At 50.0% G+C, this 19501-nt stretch overlaps 1 protein-coding gene across 1 annotated transcript in view; it reads left to right on the plus strand.

Annotated features, from left to right (window-relative positions):
- PCNT (pericentrin) overlaps window positions 1-19501 on the plus strand; it is a 107338-nt gene continuing 87837 nt past the window's right edge. Inside the window, exons 1-10 of the mRNA XM_068969567.1 lie at window positions 1-116; window positions 2617-2823; window positions 7560-7637; window positions 10773-10974; window positions 13274-13329; window positions 14327-14501; window positions 14960-15096; window positions 17114-17225; window positions 18616-18859; window positions 19096-19171. Coding sequence (XP_068825668.1) covers window positions 60-116; window positions 2617-2823; window positions 7560-7637; window positions 10773-10974; window positions 13274-13329; window positions 14327-14501; window positions 14960-15096; window positions 17114-17225; window positions 18616-18859; window positions 19096-19171 — 1344 coding nt within the window. The 5' untranslated portion in view covers window positions 1-59. The remainder of the gene's footprint in view (window positions 117-2616; window positions 2824-7559; window positions 7638-10772; window positions 10975-13273; window positions 13330-14326; window positions 14502-14959; window positions 15097-17113; window positions 17226-18615; window positions 18860-19095; window positions 19172-19501) is intronic.

Consider the following 19501-nt stretch of genomic DNA (forward strand, 5'->3'; position numbering starts at 1 on the left):
AGGCGGCGCCGCATCGGCTCAGCCACCTCCTGGCGACTGGCTAAGGGCGCCAGAGGAAGATGGAAGATGATGAGCAAGAGCAGCGGCGCAGAAAAGTGGAAGCTGGGAGAGCGAAGGTAAATGGCAGCGCCTCCTCCCCGTGCTGTCCCGGCGTGGGGTCCATAGGGCGGGCTCTAGTGCTCGCCACCGCCCCCTGCCAGGAGCGGACGCAGCCAGGCGGGGGCCGCCGCCGCCGCTGCCGCACTCCTGCCCTTTCTGGCGACTCGGCTGGAGGCCACCCTCTGGCCGCCGCCATCTTGAATCCGCCGCCCTCAGCCAGTTCCCGCCCCCGTCGCAGCCGCAGCCAATCAGCGGCTGGGGACGCGCAGCGCCTCGCGGGGAGGGCGGGCGCGGGGTACGCCGGGACTGGCAGGGCTGCGCTTGCGCAGGGGCAGGGGCGGAGTTAAGGAAGGCAAGTTCCCCCCACCCGTCCCCCAGGGAGACCAGCCCCTGCAGGTATCCGGGCCCAGGGGAGCTGCCTTTTTAGCTGGCGAGGCGGCTTTACTGATAGGCTGTGGTGTCGTCGGGACGCGGTGTCTCTGACTCCTGCCCGCTCCCGAAGCCCGAGGTGCGGGGCTGGCGCGGTCGCCACAACTCTGCACCTGCGCACCTCCCAGTCCCTACCCGGATTCCTGGAGGGCTTGGAGGCCAGGCCTCCCAGCAGTTGGGCATCACAGGCTTCCCCTAGGGCTCAGCTCAGCTTCCATCCGATTAAAACTACGTGCAGATGTTCGTTTACACGGAGTCCTGGTTTTTTCTGTAAAAATTTTATTTCGGAGTAGTGTTCCTGAGCACGAACTTGTTTACACTAAGGAATGCCTCACCTCCTTCCTGGTGTCCGGCTCCCGACGCACCTGCGCCTCTTGGGGCCCAGGTAGACGGTTCCGGCAGGTGAGGGCGGAGGGCTCTGCCCAGATCCCCCCTCCTCCCCCCAACCCCTCGCCGGGCCTGGAGCTCCAGACGCTCGGACGAACCCACCGGGAGGTGTCCCGTCCCCAGGGTGCAGTGCCCCGGGAGCTCTGTAGTTCCTTGAGTCGGTTTTGACCATCCACGCAGCCGCCATCCTGTACTCACGGTTTTGGGTAATTTGCGGAGGTTGAGCCGTGTGCAGTTCAGACGCGCCCCTGAGAAGGTGGAGAAAACCTGGATCAGGGTTGGGGTTAGCCGCCCCGCCCCACCGACCGCATTCTGGCCGTCTGGGGGCAAAACCTGCGGAGTACTGTGAAGTTGCTGTTTGAGGTTAGACGTGGTCAAACATTGGGAATTCACATGGATCAGTGATAGTTCCTTCCCATGAGGAAATCGCAGGGTCACTCTATTTGAGACCATTCAGGACACACGGTGAGGGTGTGAGATTCTGATGGGAAGGGCAGGGTGGCAAGGCAGAGGACAGAGCGGCCTCTGCAAGCTTACCATGCAGGTCAGACTTCTGACTGGGGTTTGAAGAGTGAGGCGGGAGTGTGTTTTCTTCCCTTTGCGTGTGCTTGGCACATGGGAAGGAGATGCAACTGAGTCAGAGTTTTAATATCGTTTTCCCTGAGCTCTATGTTTTCTAAATATGTCTAAATGAGGAGGAGATTTTAACCTTGGGGGAAAAAACAAATGTCTCTCCTTGGGCGACCACAGGCGAGGGACCAGGTCTGTGATGCAGGAAGGGAACTCAGTGAGATTTGATGGAGATGGGGCTAGTTGTGAAGGCAGTGTCTGGTCTTGACAGACGGTTTTTCTCACTTAAATTCTTTTTGTCATTTTCCCACACCCATGAGACTGTGAGTCTTTGTTATCATTCACACAAATGTGTTACATGAATTTGCTTTCATGACCACAGTTGTTGTGTGAAGGACCTTGCCCTCCTGTGAAAAGCTGATGTTAGTATCATACCTTTTGAATAAGGTGTTATGAGAAACAGTATGTGAGCAATCTAAAACCCTTAGATTTGATGGACTGAACACTGCCAGGTGTGCCTTCTGATAGGGAGATTCTGTGGCGGTCCCTGGTGCTTTGGTGAGCTGTGTCATGAAAACTAGAACATCTGATTCCATAAAGGAGGATGTTAGATTGACCTGGCTTAATTAATTTTTTGCTATTTCTGTACCTTGTCTCAGAATCTATGGCAAGGAAGTTTTGGCTACACTATATATTTCTCTGATTGGGGGAAAATGGGGCAAAAGGGGAGAGATTTAGCTTTTATATAATTTTAAACTGTAACCGTGCCTTGATTAAGCTATCAGTTTTTAAAATAGGTGCATCTCTAAATTTTTGAATTTTTTTGTAAACTGTTACAGGCTAGAGAAGCTATTCTGCCAGCCAGCCTTATTGCTTTCCTTTGTCTGTGGGCATCATTAACCATCCTCACTGTTAAGTTCTTCAGTGTGACTCTGAATCCCAGTGCCTCGATGTTGATGGCGGCACTGTTTGTGGGGCAGGGACCCAGGTGACGTGTGTCTGGCCAGTGTGGCCACGTGGGCTGCGCGGGCCCCAGAGCCTCATGCTCCCCGCAAGCTCTCTCACCTTGTGGTTCTGTTGCTTCTTCCTTGCTTACCTTTGTCTCTGCTACTTTTCTACGTTTCTGCGCAGCTTGCTCACTTCAGACAGAGAAAAACAAAAGGTGACTGTACGCATTCGAAGAAAACGCCGGCGAAGAGGAAGGGCACGACTGTCAATGCGCCTGTCGCGGAGGAGAGTCCGGTAGCTGCGCCCGGAGACGGTGGGCCCCTGGGCGGCCTGGACATTGGCAAGAACCCGACCTGCAGCGACACCCCTGATGGCGCTGAAGCCGCTCAGGTGCATTTAGTCAGCTTTGTGTTTTCACGCTTTGCTTATCTTCTAGTTCTTGTTAGCCTAATGTACTGAAAGTAGTGTTGGGTCTGTTTTTGTCTATCCAAAGTTAGGGAAAGAGGGTTTTACTCTATCTTACAGATGGGGAGTATATTTTTGTAGTTTTACTTACAGTTAAAAGTTTTCTCTTCATCACATGATTTTGAGAAATTTGAATGGACTGTTTGAAGGCGAGTGTCCGTGTTGGTGACGCTGTGGTAACGGAAACTTGCCAAGTGTGGCCTCCTCAGGTGTGGCTGTGCAGCAGCCCCTTTGCCACTTAAACCGTAATGTTCTTTCATGTGCTCTCAAATCCGCCTCGTTCTTGGTTGTAGCCTTCCCCGTCTTTCTGAACGTGGAATGAGGAGGCAAGGGGTGAAGGTGTCCCAGAAATGTTGTCTTGTCTGCTTCTTGAGGCCCTGTGGCTGCAGGGGCAGGTGTGGACCTGCGTGTGCAGGGTGCGTGGCCTCGCTGCGCATGTCGAGGGCTGGGGGCTCTCCTTGGGGCCTCCTCTGGCCTGTATTATAAGCAAGGGGCCTTGAACCAGGAGAATCTGTTGCTTATGTGTGGCAGGGGCAGGGCAGGGGTTTGCTAGAATGAGCAGAACATTGGTGGCCCAGGGCAGACTGACTGAAAACCATGTTGTGTTTGCACTGCCTTATTGAAAAAAAATGGGATGATTACCAGCATAGTTTATGATATTCTGCCTGCAAACGTAGAATGATGCTTTTGGCAAATGGGAAGGCCTGGTCATGGTGCTCCGACTTTGCCCGGGAGCTGCTGCGGAACTCTGGTGCCTGCGCCTCTGGGCCAGCCTGTGCCCGGCTGACTCGCCCTCCAGTGCCTGTGCTCTCAGAGACCTGAGACTGGGCCTCAGTTACTGTTCATGCTGTCTTCTTGTTGCTTCTCTGGGGTGGAGCTGTGGTTCTCAGTAGCCTTGTCTCGTAGCTAAGTACCTGAACGCCATGCTGAGGGGGCCAAGCACTTACTCTCAGTGGCTTTTCTCTGTATGTTTCCCGCCTAGGCTCTTTGAGGAGAAAGGCTCATAGTGTAAGTTAGCATTTATTATTTCGTATCTTTACTTTCAGATTAGACAAGTCTTTTTTTTTTTTTAAACTTAAAAGTTTTGTATTTTTCAGCTGTTTGTTTTAAAATAACGTTAGAGCTGCAAAAAGTTTGTAAAAAATAGCAGAGTTCCTGGATATCCCTCACCTAGATTCCTGAAACATTTGATATCTATGTAATCACAGTGTAAATGATTATGCAGTTTCAGTAAACATTGAAACAATACTGTGAGCTGATTGCTAGAGCTTTTTCTAATATTTCCCATTTTTTTTCTGGTCCGGGATTCTATATTGCAGTTTAGTGCCTTGTCACCTTAGTCTCCTCCAATCTGGACAGTTTCTCAGTCTTCCTTTGTGTTTTATAAGTTGGACATTTGTGGGCGAGAGTTGGACATGACTGAAGCAACTTAGCAGCAGCAGCAGCAGCTAGTTATGTGGTAGCATCCCTGTCAGTTTGGCTCTGTTTGATGTTTTCTCCTGATTGAAGTCAGGTAGTACATTTTAGCAGGAACACTGTGGAGGTGATGATGTTGCCTGCCAAGGGTATCTGAGAAGAGGCACGGGTGGTATGTCTCACTACTGGGGGGGCCTGCCCTGCCAGATTTCTTCTGATAGAAATGTTTCTCTTTTTCCCTTTGTAGTTAATAAGTGTATAGTGTGGAGGTACTTAGAGACCCTGTAAACAATCTGTCAGTTTTAGCTTTCATTGAGGACTCTCACCTGCAGGAACTACTGCGGTGTTGGCTGGATGATGACTTTGTTTCCATCATTCCACCTACATATGTTAATTGGTGTTTTACTCTAAGGAGGAACTGTTGTTCCTCCCCAACTTATTTATTTATTCAATCATTTATATCAGTATGGACTGCTAGATACTTACTCTATTATGGGTTTTAATCCATCGTATCAGTGTTTATTCTGTTGCTGAAACATGTACATTTGGCCATTGGGAGTGCCTTTGGATTGGCATCTGTGACCTTTCAACATGCGCTCATTGTTTGCTGGCACCTACTTCCATACTTTCTGCACCAAGACTTTCCAGGCTTATTTGGTTCTTTCCCTTCTACAGCCCCAAACAGTCATTTCTTCTAGGAGCCCTGGTTCCTTTTGCTGGAGAATGGCTTTAGAAGCCAAGATCTGTGTGCTCAGTGCGCTTATTACTAGCAGGGTGTAGTTGCTTCTGGGCTGTTTCAAAAGAGAGCAGGAAAATGTAAGTAAATGTATATTCAAACATATCTGTACATATTTCTTTATTTGTATGTATAGTAAAAATCATAAATTAATAGTAATATCTTCAATTTTAATCCAACAGTACAAATTTTATTCTAGCTTTCCCCCCTTTTTTTTTTACTTTTAGCTCCTTTTACCCATGGTGAGAAACCTGACATCCTTATTTACAATATCTTTATTTACTCAGTCTTAAAATACACTTAAATAAGCTTCAGAATTGCTAATTCCCATGCTTGTGAAAAACAAATTTGTTAACTGAAGTGGAATATTTAAAGTGGAATATCTCCACTTTTTTAATGTTTGCTTTACACCATTTCACTTTTATAAAAGGCCAAATTAATACCTGTTTTTTGCTAACTGAAAGAAATCCAGAGAGGGTTTTCACTTTTATGAAGAAATGCAATTGATTCTTTACTTTTAGGCCCTTTTGGCTTACTAGAACTTTCTTAGGAAGGCTCAACTTTTGGTCTTGGGGGAACCTGTGGTTCTTTTTTGTCTTTATTGTTCCAAGTTATTTGTTAGAAGTAAAGAAAGTGAAAGTTGCTCAGTCCTGTCCATCTCTTTGTGACCCCATGGACTAGAGTCCATGGAATTCTCCAGGCCAGAATACTGGAGTGGGTGGATTTTCCCTTCTCCCCTTCTTGGGATATATGTATTGGAAATATTTTTCCTGGTCTTGCTTACCTAGCTTTGTTCTTAATGGTGTCTTGTGATAAGCAAATATTCTTCACTTTGGTGTTGATCTCATCATTTCTTTCTGTGTTAAGTGATTTCTGTGTCCTGTCCAAAAGATCTCTCCTGTCCTTTGGTTGTGAAGACAATCTCCTGTGTCTGCTTGAGGATTTCTGGCCTGGTTTCTGTGTTTTAATTCTGTGATCTGTCTCGTTACTTTCTGTGTTTGGAGCACCTTGACTTGTAGAAGAATAGTTTATAGTCTTGCTGGTTTTGAGTGTTTTATAAATAGACTAACCCAGTATGCTAGCTTCACATTTGCTGGGCTGTTTAAAGTTTTTGGCCATGTCAAATGGCATAGTGGGATCTTAGGTCCCCTACCAGGATTTGATGGAGCAGGAAATGGCAACCCACTTCAGTACTCCTGCCTGGAAAATTCCATGGAGTCCATGGGGTCGCAAAGAGTTGGACATGACTGAGTGACTTCACTTTCTTTCTTTCTATAGTTCCTTTTGGAGAAGGAAATGGCAACCCACTCCAGTGTTCTTGCCTAGAGAATCCCATGGACAGAGGGGCCTGGTGGGCTACAGTCTATGGGGTTGCAAAGAGTTGGACACGACTGAGCAACACACACACACACACACACACCAGGATTTGAACCAGTGTGCCCTGTTGGGGAAGCTCAGAGTCCTAACCGCTGTACTGCCAGAGAAGCCCCTCCCTGAATTGTCACCTTGAAAGCAGGACACAAAGATGGTCTCTCTAGTCACGTAGAAAACTGGAGGAGAGAGGAGTTCATTGCCCCGTGCCCTTCTAGTGGTTCCTCTGCATCCTCATTATTTAAAGCATTGTTGGCATGCTTGGGAATAATTGAATTGACAGATTCATCCTTATGATGATGAAATAGCATTGTGTTATAGGAGAAGCAGGTTGCTCAGATCCATCTTGCATCCTATGTAAATGCAGGGGTCTGGCAGTAATTGCAAGATACAACGTTTTACTCTAGTAAAAAAAAAAAAAAAAGATTCTTTTCACTGTTGTTTGGAAGGCCTGTATGAAAGATAAAATTATGCCAGCCTTCTCAAGTAGTTATAACTGCCCAGAAATGAAACTGCTAACTGCAGTTGGGTCCAGCAGACTCTGACACTCTGACAGCGGTGAGTGACGTGTCGTCGGGTCTGGCAGCCCGTATGGACGTGGTGGGAAGCCGCCAGTGAGTTGCCAAGGAGAACGCACTGAGCCTTCTTGCAGATAAAAGCCCCAGATTATTATAAATTTATGTGTCAAAACTACTGGGGGGAAATTTGTTGGAAAACTTTAAATTCAATTTTGAGGTGATTTAGAAAAATGAAATTCTACTTTACAGGTTTTTAAGGAAAAGATTTATCAAAAAAGGAAAATCTTGAAGATGAAATATTTGAATTTGTCTCAGATTAAGAGCTTAGAAAATGTTCATGAATGTGAAAGGCCAGGATTTGTGGAGAAACTAAAATTTAGTGATTTAAACGTTAAGCACACAGTGAAATAACTTAAAGAAACAGGATTCATTAAAAATCATGGAGCACCATCATGAGGGAAACAAGTTACAAAAAATGTTTAGAGTTGAGACTGGTTAGGAGGAGACTGTAGATGGACCTAGCAGGCCTGGAGTGGGGCAGAGGTGGAGGGATCGGGGGCAGAGGGGCCGGGGCCGCCCAGGTGCTGCTGTGGACACCCCTCCTGGCCCTTCCCCGCCAGCTGCAGGAGCCCAGCAGAGAGAGGACGCCGCCGAAGCTGGATGGCCACTGTGCAGAGCAGCCCGGGGTCATGACGAAGGTGAGCTTTCCCTGGGTTCCCTGTTAAGGTGGGTCCTTGTCACCTCCCATGCATGGGAACCGGAGGCGGAGCTCCCTGCATGGAAGGCCTCACTTCACGCCCTCCTCACTTGTTGGGTGGGTGTCGGGGGTTGGGGGGGGGGGTGGAAGCCGCCTTTTTGCCCTGCGGGTTTCTATCATTGACCAGTGTGCTTCCCAGGCCTGGCCCACACTGAGATGCTGCAGGGGTCGGGCGTGCAGGCTGGGGGTCAGTGTTACTGTCCCAGCACCTCCCAGAGTGCTTGGTGTGACTTCCGTGGATATTGAATTGATTCCTTTTTCAAATCAATTCAGTTTTGTTAGCATTTGCAAGAAAAATTGTTAGATATTGACCAATATCAAAGTGTTGTCTTGAAAGTCTTATATTTTATCTGTTTTTTTTTTTTTTTAATTGAAGTATAGTTGTTTTACATCATTATGTTAGTTTCAGGTGTAAAGCATGGTGATTCAGTAGTTTTATAGATTATACTCCATTAGAAGTTAATACAAAATAATGGTATTTTAGACACTCAATTCTGGCTGGACTCAGTTCACACTACTTGTAGCAGTGAGCAAGTTTGGTTTTTAATCTGCATTATTGCAGGAGAAATCTAGATCATAGGGCTTGGAAAAATGGTCTCTGATGGAGTCTGTGAGACCCAGTCTTAAATACACACTTCATACTTGTTTAAGCTGTGACTTGTAGCATCTTTGTGGAAGAATACACAGAGCTTACATATAGCCCACCAGATGAGTACACCATGTGCCGCAGGTGACCCCCTGCTGTTCAGAGGTGGGACAATGCTGGCCCTGATCCCTACTGTCCACCCCAAGTGAGCACTCACTTGCTGATTCTGCCGTGGAGCTCTGTGTAAATGGACCTGGTCTCTTTTCTCCTTCACCTTTAGCATCTCTGCAGACATCAGTTTAAGATGTATGTCTGGTGAATAGCATAGGGTTGATTTTTAACTGAGCCTGACAATCTGTCTTCTTATTTGGCAGTGAATTCCGTTGTATCTAATGTCATCACTGCTGTGCCTATACTTACACCAGACATTTAATTTGGGTTTTCTGTTTGTCTTGCCTGTTTTTTTCCTTTCTTTTCACCTGTTTTGCCTTCTTTGAATTATTATTTATCATGGGATTTACAAAGAAATTATCCTTTTATGCATTTTGAAGTAATAGTACACAGTTTCTGTTCTTTTAATGGTGAGGTTATGAAGTACAGTATGTATACTTAGTTTGTCTAAGTATAAATTTAATCACATTCACTTTCCTCTTGCATAATTATTTAAACTCTGTTTATACTTCCCTCAACCTCTATTTTTGTCATGGTCTTTGGGGGTTCATGTTTGGGAACACATGTAAGAATTAAAGATTTTAAAATTAAAAAAACAAACAAACAAAAAAAAATAAAGTTATAGTAAAAGGTTTCCCAACTTTAAAAAAAATAAAAAAATAAAAAATAAAAACTCTACTTTAAAGAAATAATCAGAATTATGGAAAAGATTATGTAAAATGTGGGAGTTGCAAAAATTCAAAATTATCTAAATGCCCCCATAGAAAGACAATGGTTAAATAAAGAATTGTGGATCTATAAAAAAAAAAAAATTGTATTAGGTTGGTACAAAAGCAATTGTGGTTTCAGGCTATAAATTTTAAATCATTACAACTAGGCTCAAACACTTCTTTATTAATCAAAGTAGGAACTCTATAATCAGCACGTTTTTGCCAATGAGAAATAAGATTGCTCATTCCTATAGTGTAAAAATCCATGCTTCAGGATTCAGTGAACCTTTGGAAAGCATTTTCTGCCTCCTGCTGGTTATGGAAGCATTTTCCCTGCAAAAATTGTTGAGATGCTTGAAGAACTGATAGTCTTCTGGCGAGAGGTCAGGTGAATATGGTGGCTGAATCAACATCATAGCCCGATTCATTCCACTTCTAAAGTTGATCACACGTTGTTGTGGAAAAGAATTGGGGCCATTTTGTTGACCAGTGCTGGCTACAAGCCTTGTAGTTTTTGGTGCATCTCATCGACTTGCTGAGCATAATTCTCAGGTGTAATGGTTTTGCTGGGATTCAGAAAGCCATAGTGGGTCAGACCTTCAGCAGACTACCAGAGAGTGACCATGACTTTTTTTTTTTTTTTTTTGCAAGTTTGGGTTTGGGAAGTGCTTTGGAGCTTCTTCTTGGTTCAACCAGTGAGCTGGTTGTCCTTGATTGTTGTATAAAATTCACTTTTTATCACACATCACAATCCGATTGAGAAATGATTTGTTGTTGTTGCATAGAATAAGAGAAGATGATAATTCAAACCAGTGATATTTTTTATTTTTGGTCAGCTCATGAAGTACTCATTTATTGAGCTTTTTTACCTTTCCAGTTTACTTCAAATGCCAAGACTGTAAATGGTCGACAAGTTCTTCAGCAGCTTCTAGTGTAGTTGTAAGGGGATCAGCTTTGATGATTGCTCTGAATTGGTTGTTGTCAGCTTCCAGTGGCCTGCCACTGTGCCGTTCATCTTCAAGGCTCTCATCTCCTGTGCTAAACTTCTGGAACCTCCTTGGCACTGTACGTTCATTAGCAGTTCTTGGGCCAAACACGTTGTTGATGTTGTGAGTTGTCTTCACTGCTTTATGACCCATTTTGAACTCAAATAAGAAAATTGCTTGAATTTGTTTTTTGTCTAACGTCATTTCCCTAGTTTAAAGTAATAAGTCATTAGCAGAAAAAAGTTAAGTAAGAAATGCTCATCAAAATTATGTATAAAATAACGACATTTGTACCAATATCAGACAGCAGATTTCAGCAATGCAAAAACCTCAGTTACGTTTGTACCAACCTAGTAAAGCACTCATAAGATTTCTCATCTTAATGCTTCTGGTGCACAATTCAGCGGTGCTCGTCCATTCACAGTGTTGTGCATCCTTCAGCTCCATCTGTCTCCACAGCTCTTATCTCATCACCCTGAAACCATGTTTGCTGATGGCATCTCCGCAGCCCCTGGCAGCCACCATCCTACCTCCGTCCTTATGGTTTGCAACACTGCATGCCTCACGAGGGTGGCATGACGTCGTCTTTCGTGGCGGCACACAACTAACTCACTGTCCTCCAGGAGCTGGAGCTGGAGGTGCTGCGCCTGAGCCTGAGTGACATGCACGCAGCACGGCTGGAGCGGACGCAGGCGCACCTGCAGCGCGAGAAGGAGGCGGCACTGGCCGAGCTGCATGCTGAGCTCACCGGGCGGCATGCACAGGAGCGGGCCCTGCTGCAGAGCCGTGCACGCCGGGAGCTGGAGCTGGTCCGCGAGGAGGCAGGTATGCACGGTGGCTGTGCACGGGGCTGGGCGACAACCTGGGGGTGTCGACAGAGGGTCCTGGCGTGAGAGCTGTGAGTTTCTTCGTCGCTTCTTCACTTTCTGTCTCTGGCCATGGTTTGTGGCCACCCCAGACCCCCATTCCCATCCTAGACCCCCACCCCAGGCCCCCATTCCCATCCTAGCCCCCACCCCAGACCCCCATTCCCATCCTAGACCCCCACCCCAGACCCCCATTCCCATCCTAGACCCCCACCCCAGACCCCCATTCCCATCCTAGACCCCCACCCCAGGCCCCCGTCCTCATCCCAGACCTCCATCCCAGTCCTCCGTCCTCATCCTAGACCCCCATCCCAGACCCCCATTCCCATCCTAGACCCCCACCCCAGACCCCCATTCCCATCCTAGACCCCCATCCCAGTCCCCCGTCCTCATCCCAGACCTCCATCCCAGTCCCCCATCCTCATCCTAGACCCCCACCCCAGACCCCCATTCCCATCCCAGACCCCCACCCCAGACCCCCATTCCCATCCCAGACCCCCACCCCAGACCCCCATTCCCATCCTAGACCCCCACCCCAGTCCCCTGTCCTCATCCCAGACCTCCATCCCAGTCCCCCACTCCAGACCCCTAGCTCTGCCCCAGACACCCATCTCAGACCCCCAACACCAGACCCCCATCCCTATCCCAGACCCCCATCCCAGACCTCCATCCCCACTCCAGACCCCCATCCCCACCTCAGCCCACCCTAGATCCCCATCCGTTCCCCAGACCCCCACCCCAGACACCAGTCCCCATCCCAGGCCTCCATCCCCACTCCAGACCCCCATCCCTACTCCAGACCCCCATCCCTGCCCCAGACCCCCACCCCAGACACCAGTCCCCATCCCAGATCCCCATCCCAGACCCCCATTCCCTCCCCAGACCCACACCTCAGACCCCCATCCCCATCCCAGTTCCTCATCCCCACTCCAGACCCGAATCCCTGCCTTGGACCCCCAACCTGGACCTCTATCCCCTACTGGACCCCTACCACTGCCTCAGACCCCCCAGCCCACCCATATCCCACCCCTGGCTCCTCACTGTGCTCAGAGGCTGTCTTGCTGCTGGTGGCATCTCAGGTGCCTTTCAATCTTGCAGTTCTCTGGCCTTAAAGTGAACTTTTATGTTGTCATTTTTTGTTTCTTGGTACATTTTTTGTTGGTATTTTTGTAAAAATCAATTTTTACGTAATAGTTTTATTGAGCTGTAATTCATATACCAGGTAACTCACTCTGTTTAAAACTGTTTCAAGGCAGCACTTTGGTGGCTTTTCTTGTTTTTCCTGCTCAGAACGTTTTTCCCCAAGAAGAGTCCCTGGGCTGTTTTCTCTGACCCACCCTGGGTTGCAGAGTCTTCCTCTCCTTCCCCCCTTACCCCCCAGAAGCATCCCCCTCAGTCCTCTGATGCATCTTCACAGAGATTCAGGCAAACACAAGGAGATTATTCCATGTCCTCTCCTGCTTTTGTTAAATTTTAAAAATATGAAACATGCTTGTCCTAGGCCTGTTTCGATGCTGTTTCCTCCACCAGCACCCCTGGGAACAGTCCCCAGAGAGGCCCATCTGCTCTCCACTCCCTGCACTCTGCCGTGGGCGGGGCCCCCGTGGACCTGGTGGAACCTGCCCTTGCAGGGCGGTGGCTGGATCTCTGCATGGATCCCGGGCTTGCTGGGCCACCCTCCCGGCACCTGGTGGTGCTGGCTGTCGCCTGCTGCTGCTCCCCTAGCTCCACGCTCGGCTGCACCCCCTGGCCCAATTGATCTCCTCTGCCCGTGGTGCCTGGCACCTCTTTTCTAGTGCTTTTTCCCTCCCGGTGGGGAGCTGTTGGAACCTGAAACGTCTTTACCTATTGTCCAGCACCCAGCCTGGAAGCTGGCCCTGCAGGATCTTGGACTCCAGGCTGTGGGTGTGCGTGGGGCCTGGTGCGGGGCAGATGGGCCGAGGTTCTACTAGCAGAAGGATGAGGTGGGCTCAGTGATCTGCGAGGCTCAGAGCCAGCCTCACATGGCCCTCCTAGACTGTTGCTCTGGCTGGACGCCTCCTGTGCTCTGTTGGGCACAAGCGTGATTTGCTAATCAAAGCAGCCATCTTCACCTTCTCGATTCTCTCAGGTGCCTCCTGTCCTGTCCTGTTGGTGTTGGCGAGTGTTCTGTGGAGTGGCCTGTGGCGCCAGAGCCTTGTCCTCTCTGGGGAACCAGACTGTGGGGAAGTCTGAGCCTCGGTGATCCGAGCCACTTGTCATGTTTGTTTGTCTTGCAGCTGAGCTGAAGGAGAAGCTACAATCAGAAATGGAAAAAAATGCCCAGATGATAGAGGTACATAGGATGGGAAAATGTCATTCTGTGTAGGTGGTATTGCCCTCACCCGCCGGGGTCTCCCACTTGATTCTCACAATGCAGTCGTAGCTGGAGTCGCCAGGGCAGTGTGGTGCACTGCTCTGTCTGCCCGGCGTGGATTCCTCAGCAACTGCTCGAGTCTTTTGTGTGGCCTGGTGCAATGGGAGGCTCTTCCCTCCCGTCTGGCTTCTGCACAGCCCTGTGGCCTGGCCCTGGCTGTGCTCGGGACATAGACCTCGGTCCTCAGGGACGGGAGATGCGGACACTACTTAGGAAGCCGTGGTGGGGTGGAGATGCGGGACGAGTGTCCCCGGGGGTGAAGGCAGAGGTCGGTGTGCTGACAGCGCTGAGCACACCGGCCGGTGCTCTGCTTGTCCTGCTGCTCCCACTCCACGCCCCCTTTGAGGGGAGAGTTCTGATTTAGGGTGTAACAGGATTAGCTCTTTTCTGAGGAAGTCCCTCACCACACTTTTGACTCTTGTGGCCCGTCCCTTTTTCAAGTCCACCTTTGTAGAAGAGCTCTTGGCACTGGTGACGGCAGTGGTAGCGGGTGCTGTTGGGGACTGTGTCCTGGCCACTCCGGACAGGTGGCAAGTGGAGGACAGCCTCAGGCCCCAGCTCAGGGCACCCTCAGTCCCCGCTGTCCAGCTCGGGGCGCTTGGGCAGAGTCTGGCCCTGCAGAGCTGGGTGACATTGCTGCAGCGCCTGGGTCTGTGTGGGTGACGGATGCCTGGCTTGTTAGCTAAGTTCCTGTGCTTCTGCTCCGAGGCCACTTCTGTTTCTGGTGGCGGTCCAGGCCCTTGTGTCCTGGGATGTTTGCCTGCTGCTGTTCCTGTCTGACTGGACATCTCAAGCTGCATGCTGTACTCATAGTCTCGTCTGAGCAGGGATGACTGGGTTTTGAATGCGAGGTTGAAATATTTTTACTTCAATAATCAACCATTGGCTATCATTTCCTCTTTCTCATTTAAATTAGATTCTGAAGCAAGACTGGGAATCTGAGAGAGACTCATGTTTAGAAAACCTACGCCAAGAATTATTGGAAAAGCATCGGTCAGAACTGGAGAATTTACAAAACCAGTTTAAGAAAGAATTGGCACAACAAAAAGCTGAGTTGGAGAAGGTTTTTCAAGCCAAAAATCAAGCTGAATGTGAGTCTTTAAGTAACATGAGCAAGTTTGGAGGGGCTGGTTTTCCTGTGTCATCATAGGGAGACTGGCGTGTGACGGGCCAGCAGGACAGAGCCGGTATGGTCCTGCCTCGGGGGTCTCAGGCCTCTCGGGTCCCCTGAAATTTCCAGAACCCTTCGTTTCAGAGACAGTTTTACGTGTTCTTCTACTGGGACATGTTTGTTTTGCTACCAAAAAAGTAATATGCAGTCGTTCACTTTCTACTACACGGTGACACCCACTGGCAATAGGCACTGTCTGCTGGCCTGTGCCTTCCCCTTCCTCCTTCTCTCCCTCTGTCCCAGAGGAGAGGAGAGTCCTAAGAAGAGAGTCTTGAGAAAACAGGGTCTCCAGGGAGGCTGGGGACACGCGGTGCGTGCAGCTGTTGCTGCAGGTGGAGGACACTGCCGTCACAAACTGAGGCCCCGGCCCGTTGGCAGGTTCCCTTCAGACGCAGGAGGCGCAGCACGAGGCCTCCCTGAGCAAGCTCCGTGCAGACCTGCAGTTGGAGCACTGCCAGTACTTGGAGGAGCTGGAGCGGAAGTTCCAAAAGAAGGAGGAGGAGAACCAGCTAGAGGTGGGCACCGGCTTCTTTTTTTGAATTGTCAGTGCAGGAGGGAGTTGAGGAGACCTTGGATTGGATTCACGCTCTGTCATCAGCCAAAATTTAAGCCCTAATTTGTGTTACGTGTTTTTTTACTTTTAAATCGAGGTGTAGGTGAATTACAATACTGTGTGAGTTTTAGATGTACCACATAGTGATTCCCAGTTTTTAAAGATTATATTTTATTTATAGCTATTAGGAACTATTGTCTGTATTCTGTGTTATACAGTATAGTTGATTTTATACTTAGTTATACTTAATAGTTTGTACCTCTTAATCCCCTCCCCTAACTTGCCTCTCTCCCCTCCCCTCTCCTCACTGATGACCATAGCTTGTTCTTTATGAGTCTTTTTGTGTATGTATTTGTTTTATTTGTTAGATTACACATGTTCCTGATAATATACAGTATTTGTCTTTCTTCTTCTGACTTAACTTCACTTGGTGTAATATTCTCCAGTCCATCCATGTTTCTGTGGATGGCAGTATTTTTTTTTTTTTAATGGCTGTGTAGTGTTCCATTATGGGATTCCCACATGGCTCAGTGGTAAAGAACCCACTGGCCAATGCAGGAGACCTAGGAGATGCAGGTTCAATCTCTGGGTCAGGAAGATCCCCTGGAGGAAGAGATGGCAATCCACTCCAGTATTCTCGCCTGGAGAATGAGCCTGGTGGGCTGCAGTCCATGGAGTCACAAGAGTCAGACATGGCTGAGCAACTGCGCGTGCAGGCAGTACTCCATTATATATGTGTCCACGTCTTCTTTATCCATTTGTCTGTCAGTGGATACTTAGGTTGCTTCAGGGTGCATATATCTTTTTAAATTAGTTTTGCCATTATTTTGGGTGTATACCCAGGAGTTGCTGGGTCATATGGCAGTTTTGTTTTTAGTTTTTTGAGGGACCTCTATACTCTAAGCCCTAATTTAAAGGGACTCTCAGTATTTGCTAGAGGCAGTAGGTAGCCAAATCAGGAGGTAAAGTCTGTGACTGTGACTTAATGATGGTGTCCAGTCCTACCCTTGGAGAATTTGTGCCATTGACAAGCACCCCTGGAACGTCTACAGGCTCCAGCCATCAAGGGTGCAAGGTTCTGCTGCTCACATCTTCAGAACTTTATTCCAATGGGACTCTACATACCAAAATGTAGATGTGGACGTATCTCACTCAAGGACCTGAAGGGCCTTTATCACCAAGACCAACAGCCAAGCAGTGCCCCATGCATTGATTCAAGAAATCAGGAAGTGACTGGCAGACGGAGTTAGCTGAGGCTGGTGCATGGGTTTGCAGGGAGAGAGTCATGGAGCCCAGGAGGAGCCGGATCTGGCCCTGCTGTGCTGACTCCTGTCTCTCCTCCAGATAGAGGGCAGCCTGTCCGGGTGGGGCCTGTGGCAGCCCCCCATCCTGGAGACAGGCAGCCAGAGGGGCATCTTCTGTCCTGTGCCCTGAAAAAGGAAGGGCCCATTTCATAGGCAGCAGGCAGCCACAGGCCAGCACCACCCTCGCTCCCTTGGAGGCCTGGCCCCACGCTGGTGACTTGGGGAGTCTGGCAGCCACTCCAACCCAGGCCTCCAGGAAGGCGAGTGGTGCACCTCAGCTCCAGTGGTGCAAGGTTGGCTGGCACGTGGCACACACCCAGTGTGCAAGCTCTGTTTACCGTGAAAGAGGAGATGCTTCCCAGGGAGGTTGACCAGGCAACTTGGAGAAAACCAAACAGGCTGCATGGGGGTAAGGGACCAAGGTCACAGATGGGGAAGGGGGCTGGTGAGAGGGGGCTCCTCCACTCTCCTTGACAAAGTAGGGGGCAGGTCTCTGCAGGGAACGAGGCCACAGCCTGAGAGGCATCCACATGTGAGACCGTGGCCACCGTGGATTCCTCTGGATGGTCTCCGGGCTGCCGACTGGGGGGTGGGGTGGGCTTGGGCTGAGGCAGCTGCGTTCTCACCTGGTGCCAGGGCCGCAGCCTGGCACCCATACTGTGCCTGCTTTTCCAGCTGGAGAGGCTGCGTGCATCCTATGAGGAGCTACAGGCTCGGTCCCGGGAGGAGATCCAGTGCCTGGGGGCCCAGCTTGAGTCCGCGAGGTCCAGCAGGCAGGAGCTGAGTGGTGAGCACCTTGTCTTCCCAGTCCAGGTCCCTGGAACGGAAGGCTGCAGTTTGAACTGCTGAAACCCCAAACTAGAAGTTAACAGTTTTGCAAGCCCAAAAAAGTAGTCTTGTAAGCCTGTGTGCATTTTGAGGTCTGTGGCGTCACTGTGTGGAGCTGTGGCGGCCCCTGGGCTTCACCATAGGCGAGCTAGCAATGATTCTGGAAGCCTGTGTCCTCCCTCGTGTTGACACACACCGTTCACACGTGAGCCTCGGCTCCTGATGGGGCTTGGTTAAGCACCGTGGAAACGCTGTTCTCATGTGGGAACTCGGGGCACAGGTGTGCCTTGTTGCATATCACCTCTTGGGCCTGCGGGCTTACCTGTGGCTCTGAGCTCTTGATTTTGGAGGGTGATGCCACATTTACTGAGGGCACGAGACCCAGTCAGGAGCACAGGGCCAGGAGGCGGGGGCTTGTCTGCTGCCCTGCACACAGGCCTCTCACAGTAGGATCTGCCCTGTTGTGTTGTTAGGAACGAAGGACAGAGTTAGGAGAAAGGACCTGAGATCACCCCTGATGGCTGTGGGGGTGTGAAGGCTCCACATGCCCCGTACCCACCCTGGTGGTCCCTGGGAGAGGGCGGCTCCAGGCAGAGCTGGTGGACTGACTTGAGCCTGGGCTTCAGTCGTGCTTTCACACAGGGGTTACAGCCTGTGTGCTGCCTCTGCGCCCTCCCCTGTGTGGTTACGGCCCTCATGGGGGACTCAGATTTGGGACAGTGACCTGTCTCCTTCCCCATTATTTGAAAGCTGGTCATTGGCTGCGGTGGGTCAGCTGGCAGCACCTCTTAATCAGGATAGTGGTGGTGGTGACAGTTGTTTATGGTCGGTATTACTGTTCTGTTGCTGTAAACAAAACACCTCCATCTCAGCAGCTTAAAAACACCCACATTTATTAGCCTGGAAGTCTGAGTTGGCGTGGCTGTTTCTGCCCATGGTCACCCACAGCTGAGGTCAAGGTGCTGGGCTCTGCCATGACCTGACTTCTCGTTGACAGAATCCAGTGCTGTGGGACCGAGGTCTCATCTCCTGCAGGCTGGTGGCCCAGAGGCGGCCCCTCCTCTGTCTGCAGAGCCCCCGTGGCTTGGGGAGCCAGCCTGAGAAAGCTCTCTGCTCTCGCAGGTCACTGGGGTTTGCTGAGGCCGCCCGGGTGGTCCCCCTGGTGGTCTTCCTGCTCCAGGCCCTGTGCTCGTAGCACAAGCCCTGGGGGCCTTTGTGCATTCACAGGTTTTGGGGTGGGATGGGGCCCCCGCTTTACACTTCTCTGCTGGCCCTGTGCTGTGGGGTCTTCAGTGTCTCATTTCCTCGAGTGCCGTGTCTGAGATGCTCACTTGTGTCCATCCATAAAGAGTTGCGTGAGCAGCTCCTGGCCCGGGCGTCTCACGTGGAGGAGCTGGAGCTCCTGAAGAGAGACTTGGAGCAGCAGCAGCAGCAGGAGAGGAGCCGGCATGAGTCCGAACTGGAGCAGCTGAGGCTCTATTTCGAAGAGAAGCTGAGGGAGGCCGAGCGGAGCTACCAGGAGGACCTGACCCTGTTGCAGCGGCGGCTGCAGGAGGGGAGGGATGACTCCCTGCTGGAGGCCATGGGGACCAGGTGAGTGGCTTCCAGCCCAGCCCAGGAGAACACACTCATGTTTGGGTCTTGGCCTGGTGATGTTGAAGCTGGCACTGGTCTGACCTGCATGTGGGTGTGGTTGGTGACATCTGGCCAAAGTGGGTGGGCGTGGCCCTGCAGATTGGCACAGAAGTGGGGTCCCAGGGACAGTGGGATTCGGTGGCGAGGTGCCACGTCAGGCTCTTGCTACACAGCTTCTCTCTGAATTCACCCAGTGCCTGTTTGGAAGAGACACCAGAAGAAGAAAGAAACCATCCTGACGGACTCGGCCTTCAGCGGGAGCAGCTTGAGGTGATGGGCCGGCTTTGTTGTGTCTTGAGGTGTGACTGACAGGACCTGAGTGTCCAGTGTTGGTGTGATGACCGGATGCCTGGGTGTGATATGACGGGCCTCCTTGGTCAGTCTGGTGAACCTGCACCTCCACAGAGTCAAAGTGTTTTTCTTTCAATGAGAACTTGTAAGATCCCTCTCTCAGTGCCTATAGATAGACATACAGTGTCGTTGACTGTATCCCTATGAGAACTTGTAAGATCTCCTCTCTCAGTGCCTGTAGACAGACAGTACAGTGTCATTGACTGTACTCCAGTGAGAACTTGTAAGATCTCCTCTTTCGGTGCCTAT

This window comes from Capricornis sumatraensis, chromosome 1 (genome assembly GCF_032405125.1).
Source record: "Capricornis sumatraensis isolate serow.1 chromosome 1, serow.2, whole genome shotgun sequence".
Classification (NCBI taxonomy): Eukaryota; Metazoa; Chordata; class Mammalia; order Artiodactyla; family Bovidae; genus Capricornis; species Capricornis sumatraensis.